Source organism: Protomyctophum parallelum (genome assembly GCF_964188405.1).
Source record: "Protomyctophum parallelum genome assembly, chromosome: 2".
In the NCBI taxonomy this organism is placed as follows: domain Eukaryota; kingdom Metazoa; phylum Chordata; class Actinopteri; order Myctophiformes; family Myctophidae; genus Protomyctophum; species Protomyctophum parallelum.
The window spans coordinates 41,564,273-41,587,855 of record NC_139699.1 but is presented as its reverse complement, the minus strand read 5'-3'; the positions used below and the strand labels follow the sequence as shown (position 1 = coordinate 41,587,855).

At 43.7% G+C, this 23,583-nt stretch overlaps 1 protein-coding gene across 2 annotated transcripts in view; it reads left to right on the top strand.

Annotated features, from left to right (window-relative positions):
* Positions 1–3,179: 3,179 nt before the first annotated feature.
* dok4 (docking protein 4) overlaps positions 3,180–23,583 on the top strand; it is a 29,130-nt gene continuing 8,726 nt past the window's right edge. For both annotated transcript variants that reach the window (XM_083794474.1, XM_083794473.1), the window contains exons 1-5: positions 3,180–3,357; positions 19,192–19,299; positions 20,157–20,271; positions 21,330–21,449; positions 21,932–22,121. In XM_083794474.1, coding sequence (XP_083650600.1) covers positions 3,292–3,357; positions 19,192–19,299; positions 20,157–20,271; positions 21,330–21,449; positions 21,932–22,121 — 599 coding nt within the window. In that variant the 5' untranslated portion in view covers positions 3,180–3,291. The remainder of the gene's footprint in view (positions 3,358–19,191; positions 19,300–20,156; positions 20,272–21,329; positions 21,450–21,931; positions 22,122–23,583) is intronic.

Sequence of the window (23,583 nt, the reverse complement as noted above, 5' to 3'; positions counted from 1 at the left end):
AAACACACACATCCTATACAATAAAACACACACACACACACACACACACACACACACACACACACACACACAGGCTCGTGTATTAGCATACATGAAGCACATATGCGGTCATTCACCACTTTTATGTCTTTTTCATTACCATGTCTGAGTGAATGAAGATCTCACATGTCCGCATCCTGGTGGAGCAGTGTGTAGCGTACATGTGTGTCCTACATCCACACGTATGTCTGCGCGCGCCCGAGTTAAGCCCAATTCATACTTTGTTGTGAGAGCGGCGCGATCATACAACAAATTATATATCAGGTTTTGTTGCCAGAGCCCTTTCATTCGCGGCCCACCCATCTGACACCCGTCGGATGGGTGGGCTGCGTGCATTTGTATGTATGTATGTTGTTTATGCTAATGATCAATCAATCGATTTTTTTCCGGCTTGGATGAATTAATCGATCGTTCCATTTTCATAGCAGTGTATATTTGGACATCTTTAAATGTTCTGATGAATTGAAAATGGAGGACCCTTATGTAAACAAGTCTTTGTGCTTTTTCTGGTTCTTTTTGTATTGACCTGTACTTTCGTAGGTTTCAAAGAAAACATATGCCAGTGAATGACATCCACTGCAAAATGTACACTGAGATCTTTTAATGATCTATTAAAGATCTATACACTGCATAAAGTCATGTGCACATAATTAGTTGACGACGGGAACAATCTGCTAATGGTGAGAAGTCAAAGGTAGAGCGGTCCCTCAATCCCTCATGTAATATGAAATTATATGGCCACGTGATTTGTCTGTTCTCCCCTTTGTCATCTATTATATAATGGGAAAGAAAACCCAAACCCATTCTACCAATGACCCATATCAGCTATGTCTGTTTTTCCATAAAAGTACTCTTTATTGACCAATACTTGGCATCTGCAGTGCCAAAGTGGATTTTTGGCATTCTTATTGCAATGCAATACAATGAAAGGCGAACAGGAAGAGATATGTATTTAATATTACTTTTTTTCTTTCAAAACAGCCTGTTTAAACATTTATCCTGTTAACAAATATGTTCCATCAAGACTAGAGTTCTCAATAGGCCCGAAAATTAAGTCCCGGCCCTGGCCCTCATCAAACCCTGTACGCTCAAAACACTGCCCCCGCTGCCACCCTTAGATCTCCATATCCATGTGCTACCATGCCATAGTGCAGGTAGTTATTTTATTTAAGTAGTTATGCATTTATTTTGTAAGCTACAGTATTTTAACATTAAGTAAACATTTTAATGATGCTGGCCTAATTTCCTTGAGCTCGGATGGAGACAGGAAGCAGCCTGCTCTGTGGGGGAACACGTCGTGGACTTAGGACATAGCTTAGTGCTGTATGTCTGCAGAGATGTTGGACTTTCATTGACCACAGCATCAAAGGTTAAACATAATTTCCTGGTGACCTTCTATTTACAAGCTTGTTGTTAATGGACACTCCCTCCTCCGTGATATACAGGATGGAGACTGTGCATTACAGCTTAATGGAATGTCGGTCTACACAAACACACACACACACATAAACTCATACAGTATACACACACACACACGCACACACGCACAAACACTCAGGCTGTACATTAGCTCCATATGGAACCCCTCCGCTTTGTAGCTCCGAGATGAGGTCCCGCACCGGTACCGGTACCGCGACTGGCGAATATTTCCCACGATGCACAATTCGTACCTTTTTCCGCACATTATATCCAAAAAGTAAAGGTTGCCGTACCTGCTCTCAGATGTTTTATTTTCTAGACGGGTTGAAACAAGTGCTTAAATTGCTTAGTCAGCCAATTCCATGTTTTTAAGACATTCCGGAAATCTTTTATTGGTTTCTGGTACACTTCAGAGTAACCTGCCAGAAAGATAAAAAAAGAAGACTTCCGTAAGGTCTTAAGAACTGGCTGACTAAATAAGCGGTTTAAACACTACATGTATATAGTTTAAACCCGTCAGTTAGATTTTCTTTCCCGCTGAGAGAGAAACATCTGAGAGAAGGTACATCTCAGTGCCGGTACCCGGTTGTGTGAGACCTAATCTCGGAGCTATACAGCACATAGCAGAGGCAGAGGTTCCATATGGAGCTACATAGAGGGGGGAGAGGTTCAATAAGGACCTAGCTGTACATACACAAGATTCCTCATGCGTGTCCAGAACCTCTCCTGGAAGGACCATCCCACTAAAGCTCAGATTTATGGAGGCACCCCCCCATCTCAGTTGTTGTGGCAGAAAGACTCCGCTTTGCTGGACACTGCCACAGAGCAAAAGACCAGGTCATTTAGGAGATTCTTCTGTGGAGACTACCCTGCCCATCAAGAGGAACACGACCTCTCACATTTCCAGATGTTCTGAGTAGGGACACAGGACTGACTGTGAATGAACTTGGTGTGGCGATGAGCAACAGAGACCAGTGGAAGCAGCTTGTGTCGCAGATCTCGAGGGCACTCGAAGGATGATGATGATGATGAGAGGGGGGAGAGGTTCAATAAGGAGCTAGCTGTACATTACCTTAATGACATGTCACACGCAGCCATCTTACGTACTTGCCCTCAATAACAGTGTCTGCCGTTGCCATGAATAATGGAAATAATGTTGTGCTCTGGCACCGCCTTACTCTCCTCACACTTCAATGAATAATATATATTTATCTCTCTCTCTCTCCCTCTCTCTCTCTCTCTTGTCTTTGTATCTCAGGTTCGGTGAACAATGAGGGATGACCCGTCAGATAGAGAGAGGGAGTGAGGCGAGTGGGACAGAGGAGTGACCCACGCATCATCACAGCCGACCCAGAAGACCAAGAAGAAAAGAAAGAGATAGAGGAGAGAGGGGGGTGTGGGGGGCAGATGAAAGAAAAGGAGAGAAATCGTATAGGAATACATTGACATAAGAGGGGGGGTGGGTGGGGGGGGGGGGGGAGGTAACATTTGATAAAACAAAAGAAAAGCAAAAACAAACCAAAAAGACCCCACATAGAATAATAGTTAACACACAGTGTATCAGGGGAGCGATATAAAGCTTGAAGGTTGAACACCTAAGTCAGGTGAGGGAGTGAGAGAGGAGTCTCAGAGGGAAAAGGAGAATCTTTGAGTAAAAGTTAAAAAGTAAAACAAATCTCCGACGGACAGGGGGAGGGAAACAAGCATAGAGGGGGGATAGAGAGAGAGGGACTGGGAATAGGGTTGGATAGAGTGAGTGAGGGAAGGAAGGAATGAAGCAGGGTTCTGGATGGTCTCCTCGGTGTCAGTCAGTAGGTCCCGCCCCTTCCAGAGATGGCCTCCAACTTCAATGACATCGTCAAGCAGGGCTATGTGCGCATGCGCAGCCGCAAGCTGGGGGTGAGTGACACGCCATGTCTGTGTGCATGCGCAGCCGAAGCTGCGGGTGAGTGACATGCTATGTCTGTGTGCATGCGCAGCCGAAGCTGGGGGTGAGTGACATGCTATGTCTGTGTGCATGCGCATGCGCAGCCGAAGCTGGGGGTGAGTGACATGCTATGTCTTACAACACGTCACTTTGTGATGTGTTACATCACAAATGTGTTACGTGTACATCAACTATTTCTGCTTTTTTGTACATTTTTTGGAAAGATTTACTTTTATTATTAAATGTGCTTTTGTGTATTTAAGTTAAGCTACAATTAGCAATGTTCCATTGTTCAATGCAAAAAGCACAATTAAATCCTTAATCACAATTATTTGTATGTCAACTAACTTAAATGTGTAATCGTGACAGCCCTACTTCAAATAACGGTCACCTCTGCAAGCGTCATTCCACCACAACATAATTATGGGATGTATTTTATAATAGAAATGTCATTTCATTATGAACATGCTTCCATATTTCAATTGCAATTTCTAAATCTCTTTTAGGCCTTTGTGGCCTTTCTCTTCCATCAAGGGGGTTCTCTCTCTGCCTGTGCGTGCGTGCGTGCGTGCGTGCGTGCGTGCGTGCGTGCGTGCGTGCGTGCGTGCGTGCGTGCGGGGGTGCATGCGGACAGAAGGTGTCCTTACTGTGAGGTCAAACCTTTTCATTGAGACAGACACAGCTCAGACTTTTGGAGAATCAATGTAAGATGCAGTCTGTCTTGGTGAGGGTGCATGTGCACAATGCAGTGTGCACATGCAGAGTTTCACAGCACATTTAGTGATTTAGTTTTAGTCGTAGCCTTTTATATAGAATTCTGTTAAGTTTTAGTCATATTTTAGTCACCTGAAATGTTAGTCTAAAGTTTTAATTGACTGAATATCATAAGATTTTAGTCAATTAATTCGGCAGTTGATTTTGTCAACAAAAAAATATTTTGGTGGGCCTTGATGGTGTCATAATGCCTGGTGTCGTAATGCCTGATTTTACACTTGGTTACATGCAGAAAAAATCTCAGCGTGAAACGTTGAGCTTGTAGATCTGCTATGAAAACATTTTAAAATGGTAAAAGAAATCTACAAGCTCACAATGCGTCTCTGTAGATAGGCTATTTTCACCATTTTAAAATGTTTTGCAAAATATGAAAAATGTCTGATAAGATAAGGCATAAGACTGAGGTCGAAATAGGGCTTGGACTCGGAGTCTACCTGTTTTGAGAGAGTTTAATATCAGAATAGGAAAAAAACAGTCGGTGATCTTATATGATCCGATCACCACCCATTTCCTAAACAAAGTCCCATGTTTTGACATCAAAGGAGAGAACAGGGAAAGTCATTTCCTTAATTTGCAGTCTTTCTCCAAACTATCGCTGGGATCATCCCTAGTTCCTCCATATAAGCCCTGGGGCAGTACAGCTTATCTGCAAAGACGTGCTGGAGCCCCACTATATGCTATATGGGAGCAGACCTTTGATATGAAAGGATGGGACGTCGGGTGGGAGTTAGTGCTGATTATTTCCCAGCTGAGGTCTTCTGAGGGCAGAGTTTCTCTGACGTATACGTCATGTCTCTTTCCGTCCTTACATGTCCTCTCGCCAGCAAAAGATGTCTGTCTGTGACGTCTGGGCTGATTCTTTTCAGGGCTGTCAAAAAAAAAAAAAAAAAAAAAAGAGAGTGGCAGCCCATGCATGGCCCAGGATGCTTTTTAGCTCCAATCAATCAATCTCTCTGTCTTTCCCACGTTGACTGTGTCACCCACCCTTCCACCTCTCTCTATTGATTCCCTTTCCTTTCCTTTTTTTCTCCCCCTTGAGTATTTTACTGTATGGCACCTTATCGCCTTCATTTCTGCCTCATTATCTCACTGAGTCACTATCTCTCTCTCCTTCATTTCTCCTTTCTCATCTGTGTCTGACTTAAAAGGGATCTATATTGAATGGATAATCCTGAAAATGTGACAGATTTGAGAGGTTAAAGGGGCATACCAGTGACCACTCATTTTCAACATAACAACTATGTCATTAATATACCTTGACGGAATGCATTAGACTGATTAGAGTCTGGGCTTTACAGTGACAAACGAGTTACATGAACCACGTGACCGGGCTGTTTTCTGCCCCCTCTATGTTGTAACTCTGTCTTACTCTATGGCTCTGGAAATAATCAAAAGTCCCCCCCCCTTTTGTTTAGCCTAGGACTGGAGGTCTATAACTTGCAGAGTACATCTTCGTGATGTCACTGAACAAAATTAATGACCTCAAGTTTTAGACCTCCAGTTCTGGGCTACACAGAAGGGCAGTGGCGTGCACACTGCACAGACATTTAGAGGGGCAGGTGCTCAAGTGAAAAAAGGGCACCTTGTGCAGCGCGTGGAACCGGCCGGTTGCCTTGTGTGAGATTTATAGAATCTGGGGCCTAAATAATATATTAGAAGCTTTTTATCAAGAATTGATTAATGTAACCATGGTCCACATACTGGACCACAGTACAAAAACCACTGTACAAAAAAGTTATTATTATAAAATAAATTAAAAAGGGCACATTGCCAAAAGACACTAGGGGGTGCTCTAGCACACCCTAGTGTTTATCTGTGCATGCCACTGCAGAAGGGGGAGACTTTTTTTTTATTATTTCCTGCACACAACATCTCTATACGGTATATTGATGACATATAGTTCAATGTTGAAAATGAGTGGTCCCCTTTAAGTCATTAATAAGAAAGTCATTAAGATTCCACCATTCAAGTTAATGTTTTATTAAGAAACCCCAAAATGAGAGACCGGAGGGAAAAGAGGAGAACAAAGTGTGTGAGATTATTATATAGTATCCTACAGAAAGAACATTGACAATTTCCTCCTCAGAGTGTCGGCCCTCTGAGGCTGAAATGTGCATTAACCATTGCAGGGACTGCAGATGATGATTTGCTGTTACCGTTTTTGCCCCAGGTTATGGGATCTGTAGTCACGGTTATGGGATCTGTAGTCACGGTTATGGGATCTGTAGTCATGGTTATGGGATCTGTAGTCACGGTTATGGGATCTGTAGTCATGGTTATGGGATCTGTAGTCACGGTTATGGGATCTGTAGTCACGGTTATGGGATCTGTAGTCACGGTTATGGGATCTGTAGTCATGGTTATGGGATCTGTAGTCACGGTTATGGGATCTGTAGTCACGGTTATGGGATCTGTAGTCACGGTTATGGGATCTGTAGTCATGGTTATGGGATCTGTAGTCACGGTTATGGGATCTGTAGTCACGGTTATGGGATCTGTAGTCACGGTTATGGGATCTGTAGTCACGGTTATGGGATCTAGTCACGGTTATGGTCCCAACTAAGTCTGCACATACAGTAGCTGAGACAGATGCATCCCCGGGTATAGACTAGTATAGCATAACTTGTAACCTTGTATAGCCATATGGGTGGGACGATACGTGTATGTGTACCTCACGATACGATATATGTGGCGATATCAGGCCCTCGATAATGATAATATCCCGATATTCGATATATTGCAATTATTGCGATATTCGATATATTGCAAGAGATTTCATCAACGGTACTTTTCAAACCGATCATAATGAATAAACCACGTTTTGTGTCAGTTAGAACCCAGTAAAATGTACTGGGCTCATGTATTTAAACCAAGTCCATTAAAAGGTGCAGTTGAAGGTGCTCACTGATCATTTGAACTTTTTTTATAGCTATATTGCTTATGGTAATAACACATCAATTTAACTTGAATAACCAATGTCAATTTGAAGCTAATTGATTCCCTGCTTTCATATGACATAAAGAAATAATGGAAGTCCCTCAGTCAAATCTGGTCACAAATATAGGCTAACTTCAACTGAGATATACTATACCACAGTACTGTGGTCCATCCTATGTATTGCACATTCAAATATCTGTATCCAGGCCTAGCCTAATCCAGGCCTACAGTTAGGCTAATGATAAGTTCAGATGCAAGCTAGTTAGTAACAAGCTAACAGCATACCGATAGGGCTACTGTCTGCAGTCACGTTCGTTGCATAAAAGGTAGTAACATGGGGCTGCTATCACCGCAGGCAGCTGCTAGCAGATCTGCCTTTTTTGCAACAAACGTATGTTCATTGCATAAAAGGCTACTAGTCTACTAGTAATAAGTAACTTTGCCAACGATTTTCTCGATATTTGCAGGCGGTGTATCGATTATTTATCGTGGGAGGAAGTATCGATATATATCGCAATATCGATATTTCAGCACACCCCTATATATATATATATTGTATATACACACAGATACACGACTAAAGTAGCGAAAATAGCCGATCTAATAGCTTGGCTCGTGGGATACGAGAGAGAGAGAGAGAGTGTGGGAGAGAATAAGGAAGAGGAATGAGACCGGGACTTTGGATAAAAGTAGAGGAAAACAGAAAACTCTCTGTGCTTCGTGGGAGACAAAACTTGCACAGCTGACGTCCTCCTGAAAACTGGATAAATAAGCCTACCAAAGACATGCTCCATTCTCAGTGGCCAATCTAAGAGCCAATAGAACACAGCTAGACATACTCGCTCCAAGACGGTGCATGCTGGATTGATCATCATCCTGATGCGTTACGGTTAGAAAACCTGTGGTGCAGAACCTTCACTAATACATCTGGGACAACACTCCACACGTCCCGGACTCTTCTCCCTTCTGATTCCCAAACTATGGAATGAACTCCCCGTTGCAATTAGAACTGCTGACTCACTCCCCCCAATCTTCTGCTGTAGTCTGAAAACTCACCTCTTCAGACTCCACCGTATAGCCCGTAGCACTTGCTGTAGCACTTGCTAGCCTCGTCGACCTTGCAGGCTTATGTAAAGGCTAAAATATGTAATTTAGATAGCATCTGTAGTCAGATGTCTAGCATTCTATAGTGTTTATACATAGTTTTATACGTATGTATGGATAATAGGTTCTTAGCTTATTTATGATCCTAGATGACTATTTCTGTGTATTTGATGTATTATACCTTGTGCTGTTCTTGCTTATTGTATGCCACTCCGGATTCAGAGCGTCTGCTAAATGCCTTAATTGTAAATTGCAGTAAAAAAAAGAAGAAGAATGGTGGCAGTTCTGTATGAAAGACCGTAGTGGAATAATGTGTCAGTTGAATGTTTCGTCCTTGTGACATAGAGTTAAGCGCTTCCATCTTGACTGGGTGCACTGTGGAATATAACTGGCAGTGTTCCTAGCTGGGATTGGAAGCCAACCAGGGATTATGTCCTGGTTTCTGCACGAGCGCCCCCTGCAAGGTGCACCTCCTCGCTGGCTGGTGAAAAGGAGCGGCTGGTGACTCTGTGTGTATCGGAGGAGGCGTGGTGCGATCGTCTGCATCCTCCCCATGCCAACGGTCGGTGTTGGCAGTGGCAGGGACCGTGGTACATACAGGGAATTGGAAAACCGCTACGTTGGGAAGAAAACAGGACAAATCCAAACACTGAACGTTTCCAAAAGCTGCTAAAATAATGTCTGAAAACCCTCCATGACACGTGCAGAGAGATTGGGATTATAGATTATTGAAATGTTGCACGTCTGTGGCGCTCTCGCATCTAACACCATGCAGTCCGTGTTGTTTCCCCATGAATACCGTGTGTTACCGACTGTGTTGTTTCCGCGTTGAGAGAGAGAGACAGAGAGAGAGAGAGAGAGAGATAATACAAGTGCGTCCATGGTGTTGTTGTTTCACCGCAGTTTTGGGGAAAGCCCCGCGGTGACTGTCTTTTGTCCGTCCTGGGTATACCTTTCCCTTGTTAGATGCGATACAGAAAAGGACTCACTTTCACTTTCAACACCAAGCGAGAGAACTGCAAAAGCTTGGTGTAGGAAAGCCGCGCTTCGATGCAGACGCAAGACTTTGACGTATCACGGGAAAAGCACAGACGTGAGCGGCACTTTCGCCTACATCAGCATATGTATGACTTGGCCACCTGAACTGGTGCACAAAGTTGTGTGCTCCATGGGCACAAATATATGGCCGTGGAATTCTCCCAAATGTAATAATAGATAGTAAAAATCACACTCATCACATTCCGGCCAATCAGTTTTGGTGTCACTTTTCTGTCCACACACACACTTACTTTTTGCTTACTTGCTTATGGCAGTCCATCGTAGTCGATGATGACTTCATATCTCCCGGGGGTAAGGGGGGGTTTTCAGCGCCTGGCGCGCTCATGCGCCCACATGTGGCGGTTGAGACCAATAGCTGATCCGCACACTTTTCCACACGTGGGGCAGGGGTGTGTTGAGCCTGGGTGGATAGTCCCTGCAGCGCGCTCATGCCGCTGCCTGCGCTTCTCTGCGCGTCTCAGGGATGTCTTCTCCTCCCAGCGGGAGACACCTGAGTTGCAGGAGGAGCGCCAAGCGTCCCGGTCTACTGCTATCCTTTCCAGGTTTGAGGGTGGAATGTTGCAGCTCTTTAGTAGCATCTTTATGTGGTCCTTGTAGCGCTTCTGTTGGCCTCCTGCAGACCTCTGGCCGGATTGAAGCTGGCTGTAGAGGACCTGTCGAGGAAGACGAGCTGCAGGCATGCGTATCACATGGCCTAACCAGCAGAGCTGTCTGTGTGACAGAAACACCTCCATGCTGGATGAGTTGGTGCGTTCATATATTTCTGCGTAGGTCATGTGGTGCTCCCATGTGATACCCAGGATCCTTCGCAGACAGCGGATGTGGAAAGCCTCCAGAGATCTTATATGCCGTCTGTATGGTGTCCAGGCTTCAGAGCCATACAGTAGTGTGGACACACATACTGCCTGGTACACTGCTGCCTTGGTTGAGGCCTTCAGGTTCTTGTTGGTGAAGACCCGTGATCTTAGGCGACCAAACGCGGCGGAGGCTAAATTTATGCGCGATTGAATGTCTGCGTCAACGTTGCAACTGTCTGAGAGGATACTGCCAAGGTACTTGAAGTGTGGTACCGTTTCCAGAGGGGTGTTGTCTATGTGAAAGACCGGTGTGGGAGTGTGTGTGGGGCTTGGTTGGTGGACTATTTGTGTCTTCTTGATGTTGATCTGAAGACCAACATCTCTGTAGGTGGCAGCTACCACATTGAGGGTATGCTGAAGGGACTCGGGGGAGTGCGCAATCAACGTGCAGTCATCTGCATACTGGAGTTCGCAGATTTGGAGGGCAGTTGTCTTGGTGAATGCCTGGAGGCGCCGGATGTTGAATAGGTTGCCATCCAGGCGGAAACTAATGCCGACTCCATCCGTGTTCCTCAGGCGTTTGTGGGAAATGAGTGTAACTGCTGTGAGGAAAATATTGAAGATCACCGGGGCTAGGACGCATCCTTGCTTCACTCCTATGTTGACATCGAAGGGGTCAGACTGTTGTCCACCTATTCGAACCCTGGCTTGCATGCCATCATGAAACTGCTGGAGGATGTAGAGGAATTTGGATGGGACCCCAAACCGGCTAAGTATGGCCCAGAGTAGCTTTCTGTCTACTGTATCGAAAGCCTTCGATAGGTCGATGAGAGCCATGTACAGGTCTTGTTTGTGCTCTCTGCATTTCTCCTGTAACTGCCTGGCAACAAAAACCATGTCTGTGGTGCTACGATCCCTACGGAATCGGACGGACGGACGGACGGGCACAGGAGGGGCTAGCGTCCCTCAAAAAGGGCAGGTGAAGTTAGGGTTAATGTGCAATCTCTGTAGAAGTTGAGGGATTCATGTTGAGGAAGCTATTGCAAAAATTATGTTGATTTGAAGGCGTAGCCAATCAGATGATTGGACAGATCTGTTCTGTCAACAGACAATAATGTGTACTGATTCGCGTGATGTTTGGACAAAATGTGTTGTGCGAAATCGATTGGAAGTATGCCCGTGGTCACAGCTTTGGACAGACAGACAGACAGACAGACAGACAGACAGACAGACAGACAGACAGACAGACAGGAGAAGACAAGACAAGACAGACAGAAATGGACAATGCGTCCGTGTCTAGTGTTCAACATCAGCGCACCATTCAGCCCTGACAGTGCATGAATTCAAAATGCTGATGAGGCCTTGAGGGCATCATTTGGTACAAGACCTCTGAGACCTGCAGGTCGCCTGGCTCCGTGCTCCCTGATTCACCCCTAGCATCACCATCTCCCCCCCCCCAAACCCCCTCCCCAATAACACGCACACACACACACACACACACACACACTCACACACACACACACACACACACACACACACACACACACACACACACACACACACACACACACACACACACGACTTTCCCCACTTAATTGATAAAGACCTCTTTCCCTGCTGAACAAGACTTTCCTGACTTTTGTTTAATTTGTTTTATTGGCCGTTTTTGATAACTTTTAAGACATAGGCCTACTGTACAAGGTTTTCCTCAGACACTCTGGGATGCAATAAAAAACTGACACTGGCTTCTCAGGGCTTCTTGGTAAACTAGTCCTGATGCATTGTCTATGGGGGATCCTGGCAGCCTCCGTGTGGCGCTGTTCTTCCTTGTTTTGGATGGTGGCGGTGGAATATTTTTGGACACTATGACAAGCGATGGGACAATTTTAAGGTAGACTTAAAATGAAACGGACTCATGAAATGGACCTACCTTAACTACCCAGTGATTTATTGAACATTAGTGATAAATGTGTTAAGTGTCAGCAAGCTACTACAGTATGTATACAGTATGCATTTCTCATGTAGGTGATTTATTTATTCAGGAACACAGGCTCACAGTCTACCGTTTGGCACTAAACAGCTCTACGTACAGTATACGGCTTGGAAAGTACTGTTAAGTGAGTGTCTGGTTGGAGGGCACATCAATAGATGAGCATTACCCACTTCTATAGCCTCTGGCCTGCCGCTGCTTCCCAGGCTTGCATTATCAAAGCCTTCAGAGTCTAACTGCTGACGTTCCTTAGAGATGCCGCCTCTCTGTAATGACGTGGGGTACTTTTCTGGGCATTGACTTTGGATGCCTCATCGTCTACGAGGCAAGGTCGACGGTAACAGCCACTGATAGAATGACTTGAAGTGATCATTCGTGTATCATCTATCATCTGTGATGAGGTACAGCAAAATCTCAGATGTCATTTTATTAGCTGCAAATTGAGACCATAACATTATGTGGTTATCGAGAGGGAAGCTGCCTTGTGATCAATACTGTTGATTGAGCACCCATGCCTTGTATACTCATCCTGCACAATCAGAAAAGCACTATGTATGGAATAGAGAAATTGCTCAATGGCGTTATGTTAGATGTTGTGTTAGTGGTCATCAGAATCTAAGCTTATGAATTGAATATAATACGGCAGGGAACCTCACAGTTCATATTGTTATATCATATTGTTATACTTATATTGCTGCCTTTTCTTTTTTTTTTTTTACAAAACTACAAATAAAACATACTGAACAACAAATATATTGACACAAAGGAGCAAAACTTCACTCACAGAGCACTGAGAGCAGCCTATTACAGTATTCATATACAAATCATCAAACAATGTGGTATTGGAAACTATGACAATGGGTCCTAGAACCTAACAATCCGAGAGACACAGGTGAAAACATCATTTAGCTTTATTTATTTTTGAGATGCTATTTTGCTTCCTAAACATTGTCTTCTTAATTCAAACTAATGCAAAATAAATGTTCAAAATACACATTTAGATATTTTAGCCAATGATAGCTCGTTGGAGGATGAAAATCCACCCTCTCTAGTTTCATGATTGGTTGCTGGTATAAATTACCATATTTGGATCGAACCACAATAATTGTGAACCTGTAGCTTTATCCAATCTTCAGATTTATCGTGCCGAAATGTATGGAAATTAGCACATTTATTTGCATATTTAAACATATAATTTAATCAAGTAATCAACTGGAGAACTTTCATTGTGATAGCTATTAGTTATTTTGTTTTACCCTTTACACCTAGTGCACTCTTTATCTGTCATAACTAATTGTGTAATATAATATAATGTAATGTGATGCAATTTATAATATTATATATATTATATTCATAATAACTAGCATATTCCCTTGCTGTAATTCCTAATAATATATTATTGCTTAAAACCCAAGGGAGAAAAATGCTTAAAGGCAAGACAATATTGTCACACGCAAGATCCGCTTCTGAGGGAGCTTGCTTGTACATACTGTAAACAAAATCATTTACGCACGCACGCACGTACGCACGCACACAGTAGTATCTTCTGTGCCCCTGTTCTCCTCTGTCCATGTGACAGTAGTATCTTCTGTGCCCCTGTTCTCCTCTGTCCATGTGACAGTAGTATCTTCTGTGCCCCTGTTCTCCTCTGTCCATGTGACAGTAGTATCTTCTGTGCCCCTGTTCTCCTCTGTCCATGTGACAGTAGTATCTTCTGTGCCCCTGTTCTCCTCTGTCCATGTGACAGTAGTATCTTCTGTGCCCCTGTTCTCCTCTGTCCATGTGACAGTAGTATCTTCTGTGCCCCTGTTCTCCTCTGTCCATGTGACAGTAGTATCTTCTGTGCCCCTGTTCTCCTCTGTCCATGTGACAGTAGTATCTTCTGTGCCCCTGTTCTCCTCTGTCCATGTGACAGTAGTATCTTCTGTGCCCCTGTTCTCCTCTGTCCATGTGACAGTAGTATCTTCTGTGCCCCTGTTCTCCTCTGTCCATGTGACAGTAGTATCTTCTGTGCCCCTGTTCTCCTCTGTCCATGTGACAGTAGTATCTTCTGTGCCCCTGTTCTCCTCTGTCCATGTCAGACAGGTGAAAAAAAGAAAAGTGTGCAGTCAGCAGGATTGTGTTGCCGTGGCAGCAGGGTGGTGTGGTTACCGTGGTTACCGTGGCAGCGAGGGGGCGGTGACATACTGCTCCCCTGGGGAACAACAGTCAGCCACAAGTGAATTATACCTGACCTGTGATTGTCTCCACCAGGCCGAAGGCATGTGGGGAGAGTATGTTTTGCACTCCGTCCGTCCGTGTGTCCGTCCGTGTGTCCGTCCGTGTGTCCGTGAGCAGCTAATCTCGGCCACCGTTAACCCGGTCGATGCCAAATTTTGCACACACACTCCCTGGATGCCAACGATGAACCTCTGCCCCAAACTTTCCAGAACGGCCTGTTATAGCGCCACCAGGAGGCCGCTTTGTGCAAAACAAGTTTTTGCACAGTACACCTACAGATTTTGTCCAAACATCACGCAAATTGGTACACAGTCTCTCTAGAGCCATTCATGAGCCAGAACGTTCATTATGAATTTAGTGGGCAAAACCATACCATATTAGATTGTTATCACCATGAAACTTCCCCAATTGAGTACTTACACGAAGACAATGATTTATTGTATTACTAATTTTTCATTTTTAAATATTATGTAGGAAAATATGCAAAATAATCAGAAATATGAAAAAGCTACTACTGTGGAAGGGTTATCATGTATTCATTTACTTGTATTGATCCTATAAACAATTTAATATAGGTCTACTTTGCCCACCAATTTTGGAGCTCTGGCTCATGGACTAAAAACCAAAAAGAACTGAACCGGTTCTCATTGGGAACCAACCGGTGGAAAGGGATTCTCAGTGATGTAAAGTAACTATACCGTTTGTACATTTACTTAAGCACCATACTTGAGGTATTTGTACTTTATTTGAGTATTTCCAATTTCCAATACTTTTACTTCTACTCCACTACATCTCAGATCCAAATCTTGTACTTTTACTCCAGTGCATTTATTTGAAAACTTTAGTTACTAGTTACCTTTTAGATTTTGATTAGAAACCATACATTAACCACTTCATACTGTACATTTTGCCCATTTGAAAATATCTGATCTACAAGCTCACAACGCATCACAATGAGATGCATTGCGAGCTTGTAGACTTGTAGAGCTGCTATGTTCAAAATATGTGTATATTTGAGAATTTTAAATTGGACATTCTACATAATGAGTTTTACTTTTGGTTCTTTAAGTAATTGCCAATACTTTAGTACATTTTGAATTCCAGACTTTTACTTGTAACAGAGTATTTGATACCTTTACTTAAGTAAAACATTATTTAAGTAAAAGTACTTTTCCCACCACTGGTTCTATCCTCTTATGTCCATGCCTCATCCTTGCATTTCTGCCTCGTTATCACTTAATTTTTTCAATCACCCATACTCTCTCTCTCTCTCTCTCTCTCTCTCTCTCTCTCTCTCTCTCTCTCTCTCTCTCTCTCTCTCTCTCTCTCTCTATCTCTCTCTCTCTCTCTCTCTCTCTCTCTCTCTCTCTCTCTCTCCATTTGACAAAGTTAATGGGTTCTCTAATTGTAAGTCAATATTCTCCAGCGGCTAAGCATAATGCGTGTGTGTGTGTGTGTGTGTGTGTGTGTGTGTGTGTGTGTGTGTGTGTGTGTGTGTGTGTGTGTGTGTGTGTGTGTGTGTGTGTGTGTTATGTGCATGTTTTGTATGTGTCCAGGTGTGGTATTTGTGGTTAATTGTGTCTGTGCGTGTGTGCAGTATAATGCATACAGAATATGCAAGCAGAGCCAGTTTGCTTACTTACTGCTTACAGTAGAGCCATGGGAGAGTGGGAGTGGGAGTGTGTGTGTGTGTGTGTGTGTGTGTGTGTGTGTGTGTGTGTGTGTGTGTGTGTGTGTGTGTGTGTGTGTGTGTGTGTGTGTGTGTGTGTGTGTGTGTGTGTGTGTGTGTGTGTGTGTGTGTGTGTGTGTGTCCGCATGCATGCGTGCGTGTGTGACGTTAAGCTTTTACAGGATGCTTCCTGTTGCTTGAGCTTTGACTGAGGAATTCTGGTGGTGGTGTGAATATGAATCTCTCAGATATTGGTGGGAAATTGCTGAGAGTCAAAAAACATTTAAATAAAATAAGGCTGCGAGATGTATCAAAAAGGTACCTTCATCGAGGTATCATGATGCGAGGTATACTATATATATCGCGGGAGACGGCATTTATCGAGATAAATAAATGGCATATTATTATGTTTATTTGCCGATTGAGCAAAGTGGAGATAGAAGTATAAATCAAGTTGAGCACAGCTGCTCCACCAAACCCATCTCAACTGAACGTTTTCTGTTTATATCAAGTACTTCTCAGTAGCCCCTCATGAAACGACTTCTTCCCAAATCCAAAAGGACAATTTTATTTTCCATCCTGAATGGCAGAAGGCCTAATATTATTATTGCATTTAGGCTATGTTCAGAGGCATTATATTGCCTTTTGTTAGGCTAGATATTTGTTTTAACTATTATAACTACTATAATTATTATGTATTTAGTTTGCTAACCTTAACCTGAAGCAAAAAGGCATTGAATTTGAAACTATATACTGCAATTTTCTTCTTTCTTCTTTCTTATTTTACTTATCATGAGTCATATCGTTATCTAATATCGCATGCTTTTCTATATTGTGCAGCCTTAAAATAATTAATATAATAACTAGAAATGTGTTATCTCGGAAACACAGGTCTCCGCGATCGCCCGCCAGGCCCGGTTGTCTATAACCCAGAGCCTGTAAACTCTGGAAGCCAGGCTAGGCTATCAGCCACTACATAATACTGTATATACTGTATACTGGTGTAGGCTACACTATATATACAGTACATTGGAGGTAGCAGTGAGTTTTGCATAAACTTACATGTACAAAATAAATAAAGATTCAGCGTGATCAAAATAGTGATGACATTTATTCTGTTTTCCTGAGGGGGCAGGGGCTCAAAGCCCACAAAAGGGCACATCTGTTTGCGCATGCATAGTGCACGCCAATTTGTCTTTTTGTCTGGTCCCTCGTGCCATTTCACACCAGAAATGTAGTACATTGGATGTATTATGCTAATTGAGAAAGCTGTTCCACAATAACATGGCACATGTCATTAGACAGTATATAAATCAGCAATACGTTCTCATTACTATATCAAAAATGAAAAGGGAAAAAGCACTTTGAGGCTAAAGGGCAGGGGCCCAAGCACCCAAATCCCCCCCTCTGCACATGCCTGTTTCCTATGAATGTGTTCTCTCTACTTTCAAGATACAGTAAATGGCAGAGGAAATGCACTGAGCTCCGTCTCTAGCATGGGTTTGGTCATGTTTTGTCATTTGAGGGTTTCTCTCTGACGGAGCCTGACACGTTTAATCCTATGCAGAATACAGGGACGCGTGCCTCAATTCTCACACGTTACCCTCGCCCTGCTTTCCCTCCCGCTCCTCTCGCCTGTCTTCTTCTGTCGTTTACAAGAGCTTAGTTGAGTCTCGAGGGAGAGAGGAAGAATCAGGCGAACAACAGACCGAGCTCTATCCAACATGTCTAGAATACCAATAATTCTCCGCCTCTACATCCTCCTAAACAGGGAATCTAAAACACAGTAAATGCTGGATTCAACCTTCTCTTGGTGGACAGTATACATTTACTTAAGTACAATTTTGAGGTATTTGTACTTTTACTTCTACTCCACCACATCTCAGAGGCAAATATTGTACTTTTACTCCACCACAATTATTTGAAGACTTTAGGTACTAGAGTAGTTACTTTGATTATTATACAACACATACATTAAACGCTTCAGCCCTATATACAAATGGGACATTCTGCATAATGAGTACTTTTACTTTTGGTACTTTTAAGTAAATTTTGATGTCAATACTTTTGTACTTTTACTCAATTTTGAATTCCGGACTGCAGTATTGATACTTTTACTTAAGTAAAACAACTGAGTACTTTTTTCCCACCACTGGCTTTATTGATGCAGAGTTGGCACAGTGTACAGCCTTGCTAGTTGCTACCCACAAACACACACTCATACCTGTCAGTCCAACCGGTGCACACACGCACGCACGCACGCACGCACGCACGCACGCACGCACGCACGCACGCACGCACGCACGCACGCACGTACATAATATACACCTGTGCCTCCCATCAACCTGTAGTTGCCAGGGAAACAGCATGTTTAATTCTGAGACACAACTGACGCTGTGCTGTGATACTGACAAGCTGAGAGACTGTCCATCATCTGTGTGTGTGTGTGTGTGTGTGTGTGTGTGTGTGTGTGTGTGTGTGTGTGTGTGTGTGTGTGTGTGTGTGTGTGTGTGTGTGTGTGTGTGTGTGTGTGTGTGTGTGTGTGTGTGTGTGTGTGTGCGTGCGTGCGTGCGCACGTGCGTGCATGCATGCATGCGTGTGTGCGTATGAAAGTATTTCTATCTGCTGTATCTCTATCCATCAATCATTTGTTATGTTTTGCGAGTTCGTTTTTTGTGTGAGTACTGAAGGTTTACAACAATTTGGGATGCCCGCCCAAAGACGAGGCAGAAAGGCTGGCAAAGTATTGTGCCATCTCTGCTGCCATGTATTGTATGGCGGAGCTGCATGCGTGTTGTATCATGAGGACATATCCATGAGTTTGTGAATGTAACCTGGCTTTACTGCACCTAAAATATTTGTGGCCCTGTATGCATTCCGTGTGGACATAAATTAATTGTTAAACATATATGAAACTCTATTTCTACGTGTGTTCCATGCGTGTCTATGTTCTATTGCTCTTCCTGAACCTACTGTGGATTATACCAGGGACTAGTTGAATTGGACTTTAGTTCTTCTTGAACCACCCGCAGTCTATACACACCTTGAACAATGTTTCACCTTGAATAACGTGGCACCATGAATAAAGTACTGCACCATTGCACAGTAGGCTGCACAGCGGCTGCTGTTCTCGGCTGCTGTGCTCATGCTCATTGTTTTCTTGGAAAAAGAACACAATGGGAACTATGCACAAAAACCACTTTCACCCACTTTTTTACTGTGATGTGACAATAAAGATGATTCTGATTGTGTGCAGATCTATCGGCGCTGCTGGCTGGTATTTAAGAAGTCATCCAGCAAAGGACCTCGTCGGCTGGAGAAATACCCAGATGAGAAGTCAGCCTACATCAGGGCCTGTCCCAAGGTGTGTGTGTGTGTGTGTGTGTGTGTGTGTGTGTGTGTGTGTGTGTGTGTGTGTGTGTGTGTGTGTGTGTGTGTGTGTGTGTGTGTGTGTGTGTGTGTGTGTGTGTGTGTGTGTGCAAGAATACCTGTCATACAATGGATTGACACATGCACGTGCACATAATCCTGCATGTGTATGCACATGCACATGCACATGCACATGCACATGCACATGCACATGCACATGCACATGCACATGCACATGCACATGCACATGCACATGCACATGCACATGCACATGCACATGCACATGCACATGCACATGCACATGCACATGCACATGCACATGCACATGCAGGATTATGTGCACGTGCATGTGTCAATCCATTGTATGACAGGTATTCTTGCACCCTGTGCAAAGAAACTTACACAAAACTGACAAGCAGCATGTGCAGTACAAGCATGTACAGTGTGTACAGCATGTACAGCATGTGTTGTAGGCACCCTAGGGTGCCACAACTTTGAGAAGCCCTGATCCACTGTATCATGCCCAAAGAAGCGTATGGCTTCACAACAAACGCATATATAACTCCAGATTCATGTATGCAACCTTGTGTGTGCCCCTCAACAGACAATACAAGGCGGAAAACACCACATTATTGGCCCATGCAAACAAATTGATAGACCAAGGACCACTGAATCACAATAACCACACTCTACTGAGTGCAATCTTTCTAGTTTGACCTGTTTCTGGGAGCAAAACAAAACGACTGCAAAGTCGCTTTTCAATTCAGTTGTCTGTCTAGCTTAGCTGATAATAAAACAATGAATATACTAACATTAACACATGTTTTGTTTTTAACTTCTGTTTCTGGCTAGGTGACAGAGATAAGCAATGTGAAAAATATCACTCGGTTGCCACGGGATACCAAAAGACAAGCGGTGGCCATCGTGCTTACAGACGACACATCACGCACTTTTACCTGTGAATCGGGTAAATGCGCGCTCGCACGCAGGCACGCACGCATGCACATACTGTACACAGACACACACACACACACACACACACACACACACACACACACACACACACACACACACACACACACACACACACACACACACACACACACACAAGCTAAATGAGATGTTTATTATGCCAGTGTATGAAGTCAGTAATCTTCAGATTTAAATAAATTTGTCTCTATTTATGAATGCCTAATAATTATGAGTTCTATTTTGTCTACACACTTTTTTGTGTCAAACATGTTCATATTCAGATCCACAAATGAATATGTATTTGGCCGTGGACCCCCCCCCCCATCAAAATATTGGGTGATAAGTTATTTATCAATACCATTTTGTACAGCATGACTTTGGCAGACGAATGTGAAAAATATATATTCTTCATATTTGTATATTATTATAATGATTAGGAATAATTAATCATTATAATACACACTCACATAAAACAGTCAGAGATATATACTAAGTCAAAGAGTGCTCTGCTGGGACCTTGACCTATTTATAGTTTGTTTACGAAATTGTCAAAATATTTAGTCTTAGTTTTAGTCACCATCTTAGTTTTTGTTACCGTTAGTTTTCGTCTTAGTCGGCGAGGTAGTCGACAAACTTTTTTGTCGCAGTTTTTGTCGGCAAAATCAACACTGAAAGGACCCCTGGGGTGCACACAGACCCCCGCATTGACATAGACATATAAACGTAGACGCCCTTTCCGGCTCTGGAGCGTACAGTATGTTGCTCAAGGGAGGGCAAAACTTTCCCGAGATTCATTGCGAAGCCCCGCGGAAGCATGAGTGTGCGTCACAGAGCAGTGCGTCAAAGATGCGCTGTGATTGGCCAGTAATCACTTGAGTGGCAGCGTGACATAACGTGCCTGCACACTTCCGGTGTACTTCCTCTCCCAGTGTAAATTCTTCCGCCCCTCCTTCAGCACACATCGCAGCGGCCAATGAGGCATCTATTTTTTAAATATCTATGCACATTGAGCCCCTGATTTAGAAAGCTCTGTGTGATTCCTGCCCACCTCAGAGCTGGAGGCAGAGGAGTGGTTCAAGACGCTGTCGATCGAGTGCCTGGGGACACGCCTCAATGACATCAGCATGGGAGAGCCTGACCTCCTGGCTGCTGGGGTGCAGTGTGAACACACAGGTGATGCTCAGGAACGCACGCACGCACGCACGCACGCATGCACGCACGCACTCACGCACGCACGCACGAACGCACGCACACAACGCACAGAAGCACCGTAAAAATCATTTAGAACTAACTGAATTAAAAAATGTTTTTGTCAAAACTAACTAAAACTAAACTATAATGTAAAATCCAAAACGATTCTAACCTAAACTCAAAGGCAAAAGGAGGAATAGCCTTTTTTTTTAATTAAAAGGCAACTGCCAACATGTTTCGACCATGCATGCAAGGTCTTCTACAGGGCGAAAAGGTTGATTTTAATTAAATAAAGGCTATTCCTCCTTTTACCCTTGAGTGCCCGGATCGTCTGTGTTATGGCTTGATCTCGTTTGATCCGTCTGAGCAGTGAACCTTTTATATACTTTTTACTACAGTCACATTTTATCTCCTTTGAGCACCTGGTTTGTTCTACTATTGTAACCTTGGCCTCTACTCCTCAGAGCGCTTCAACGTGTTCCTGCTGCCCTGCCCGTGCCTGGACATCTACGGGGAGTGCATGATGCAGATCACCCACGAGAACATCTACCTGTGGGACATCCACAACCCGCGCACCAAGCTGGTCACATGGCCCCTCTGCTCGCTGCGCCGATACGGACGGGACGCCACACGCTTCACCTTCGAGGCCGGACGGTGAGCAGGGTTGGGAACGTTTTAGCATTTTAACGATTCCGCCTCCTTAACGATTCCCTCTTAACGGTCAGTTCCCTTTCTTTAACAATTCATATGCGGGTTCCAAATGGACCAGGACTGTAACTCTGAGAGAGTACAAATGGACCCTTACGGATCCATTTGGTTCCATTTGTAAACTCTCAGGGTGAAATGAAAACGTTTGAGTACCACTAGCTGGTATAGTAACTGTATAGCAGCAAGTCCACATACCAGCTCTGACAGTGTGATAAAAAACGTTTACAGAAACGGTTCCAAATACGATGGAGCTGGTTTTGCGTCCCAACCTTAGAGTATAAATATAATAGAGACGTCACTGAGAGGAAACTCTGAGGTGAAAAAGACATAGTGGCCGAATTTGGTATTACAGCTCGAGCCGGCATTATGCATTGCGCACATTCATGTATGGGCCCATAACACGTGAACGCTATGTTTCATACGTGAACGTGTGGGGCCATTGACTATCCGGTGACATCTCTATTAATATTTACTCTAAGGACCCAACCCTAACGGTGAGAGAGGGGAGCTCTGTGTCGATGTCGTCGACTGAAACCACCATGAGGAATGTTCGTGGACTACCCTTTTTTCACAGATGAAAACTGAGACTAAATATATTGACAATTTCATCGTCTAGTTTTTAGTCTAGTCTAGACAATTAAGTCACTCTATGTTTGATTGCTCTCGGGTATTGCATGCGCTCTTATGCAAATAGCAGATTTACAAGCTCAACTGAGCTTGTAGCTTGGATATTTTCAGCATGCAACCAAGTGTAAAATCAGCCATTGGTCAACTAAATGTAGACAAAAAAAGAAAATGACTAAAATGACAAAAACTAAAGGGAATTTTATTCCAAAGACTAGTACTAAATCTGAATCAAGATTTGCTGTCAAAATCAAGGCTGGAGAGGAGAGGGCATGAGAAGGTGGAGTTGGGGGGGGGAGGACAGAAGCGCGAGGCGGTGGATTACAAGCAGACATTCAATCGATACAAGCTTTAGTGTACACACTCTAAGCTAAGACACACGCGCACACACACACACACACACACACACACACACACACACACACACACACACACACACACACACACACACACACACACACACATTTGTTTCAGTGTTTCAGTAACACAATGTCTGGTTCCTAAACAAACAGACGTCTAACACTATGCCGCACACAAATACACACGACGTGCGTGACGATCATGCGCGCTCACGCTCGCACACTCACCCACATGGGGACATATCTGCTGTTGGGCCTATAGCTCCACTGAGATTGATTGAATAGATTAGAAGGTGAATCAATGCTGAGGCCAGCCGGCCTCCTTATCTGCGTCTCTTTGATAACACCTGAGGATGTATGATTGGGTCAACACACGAATGGTTTGTGTGTGTGTGTGTGTGTGTGTGTGTGTGTGTGTGTGTGTG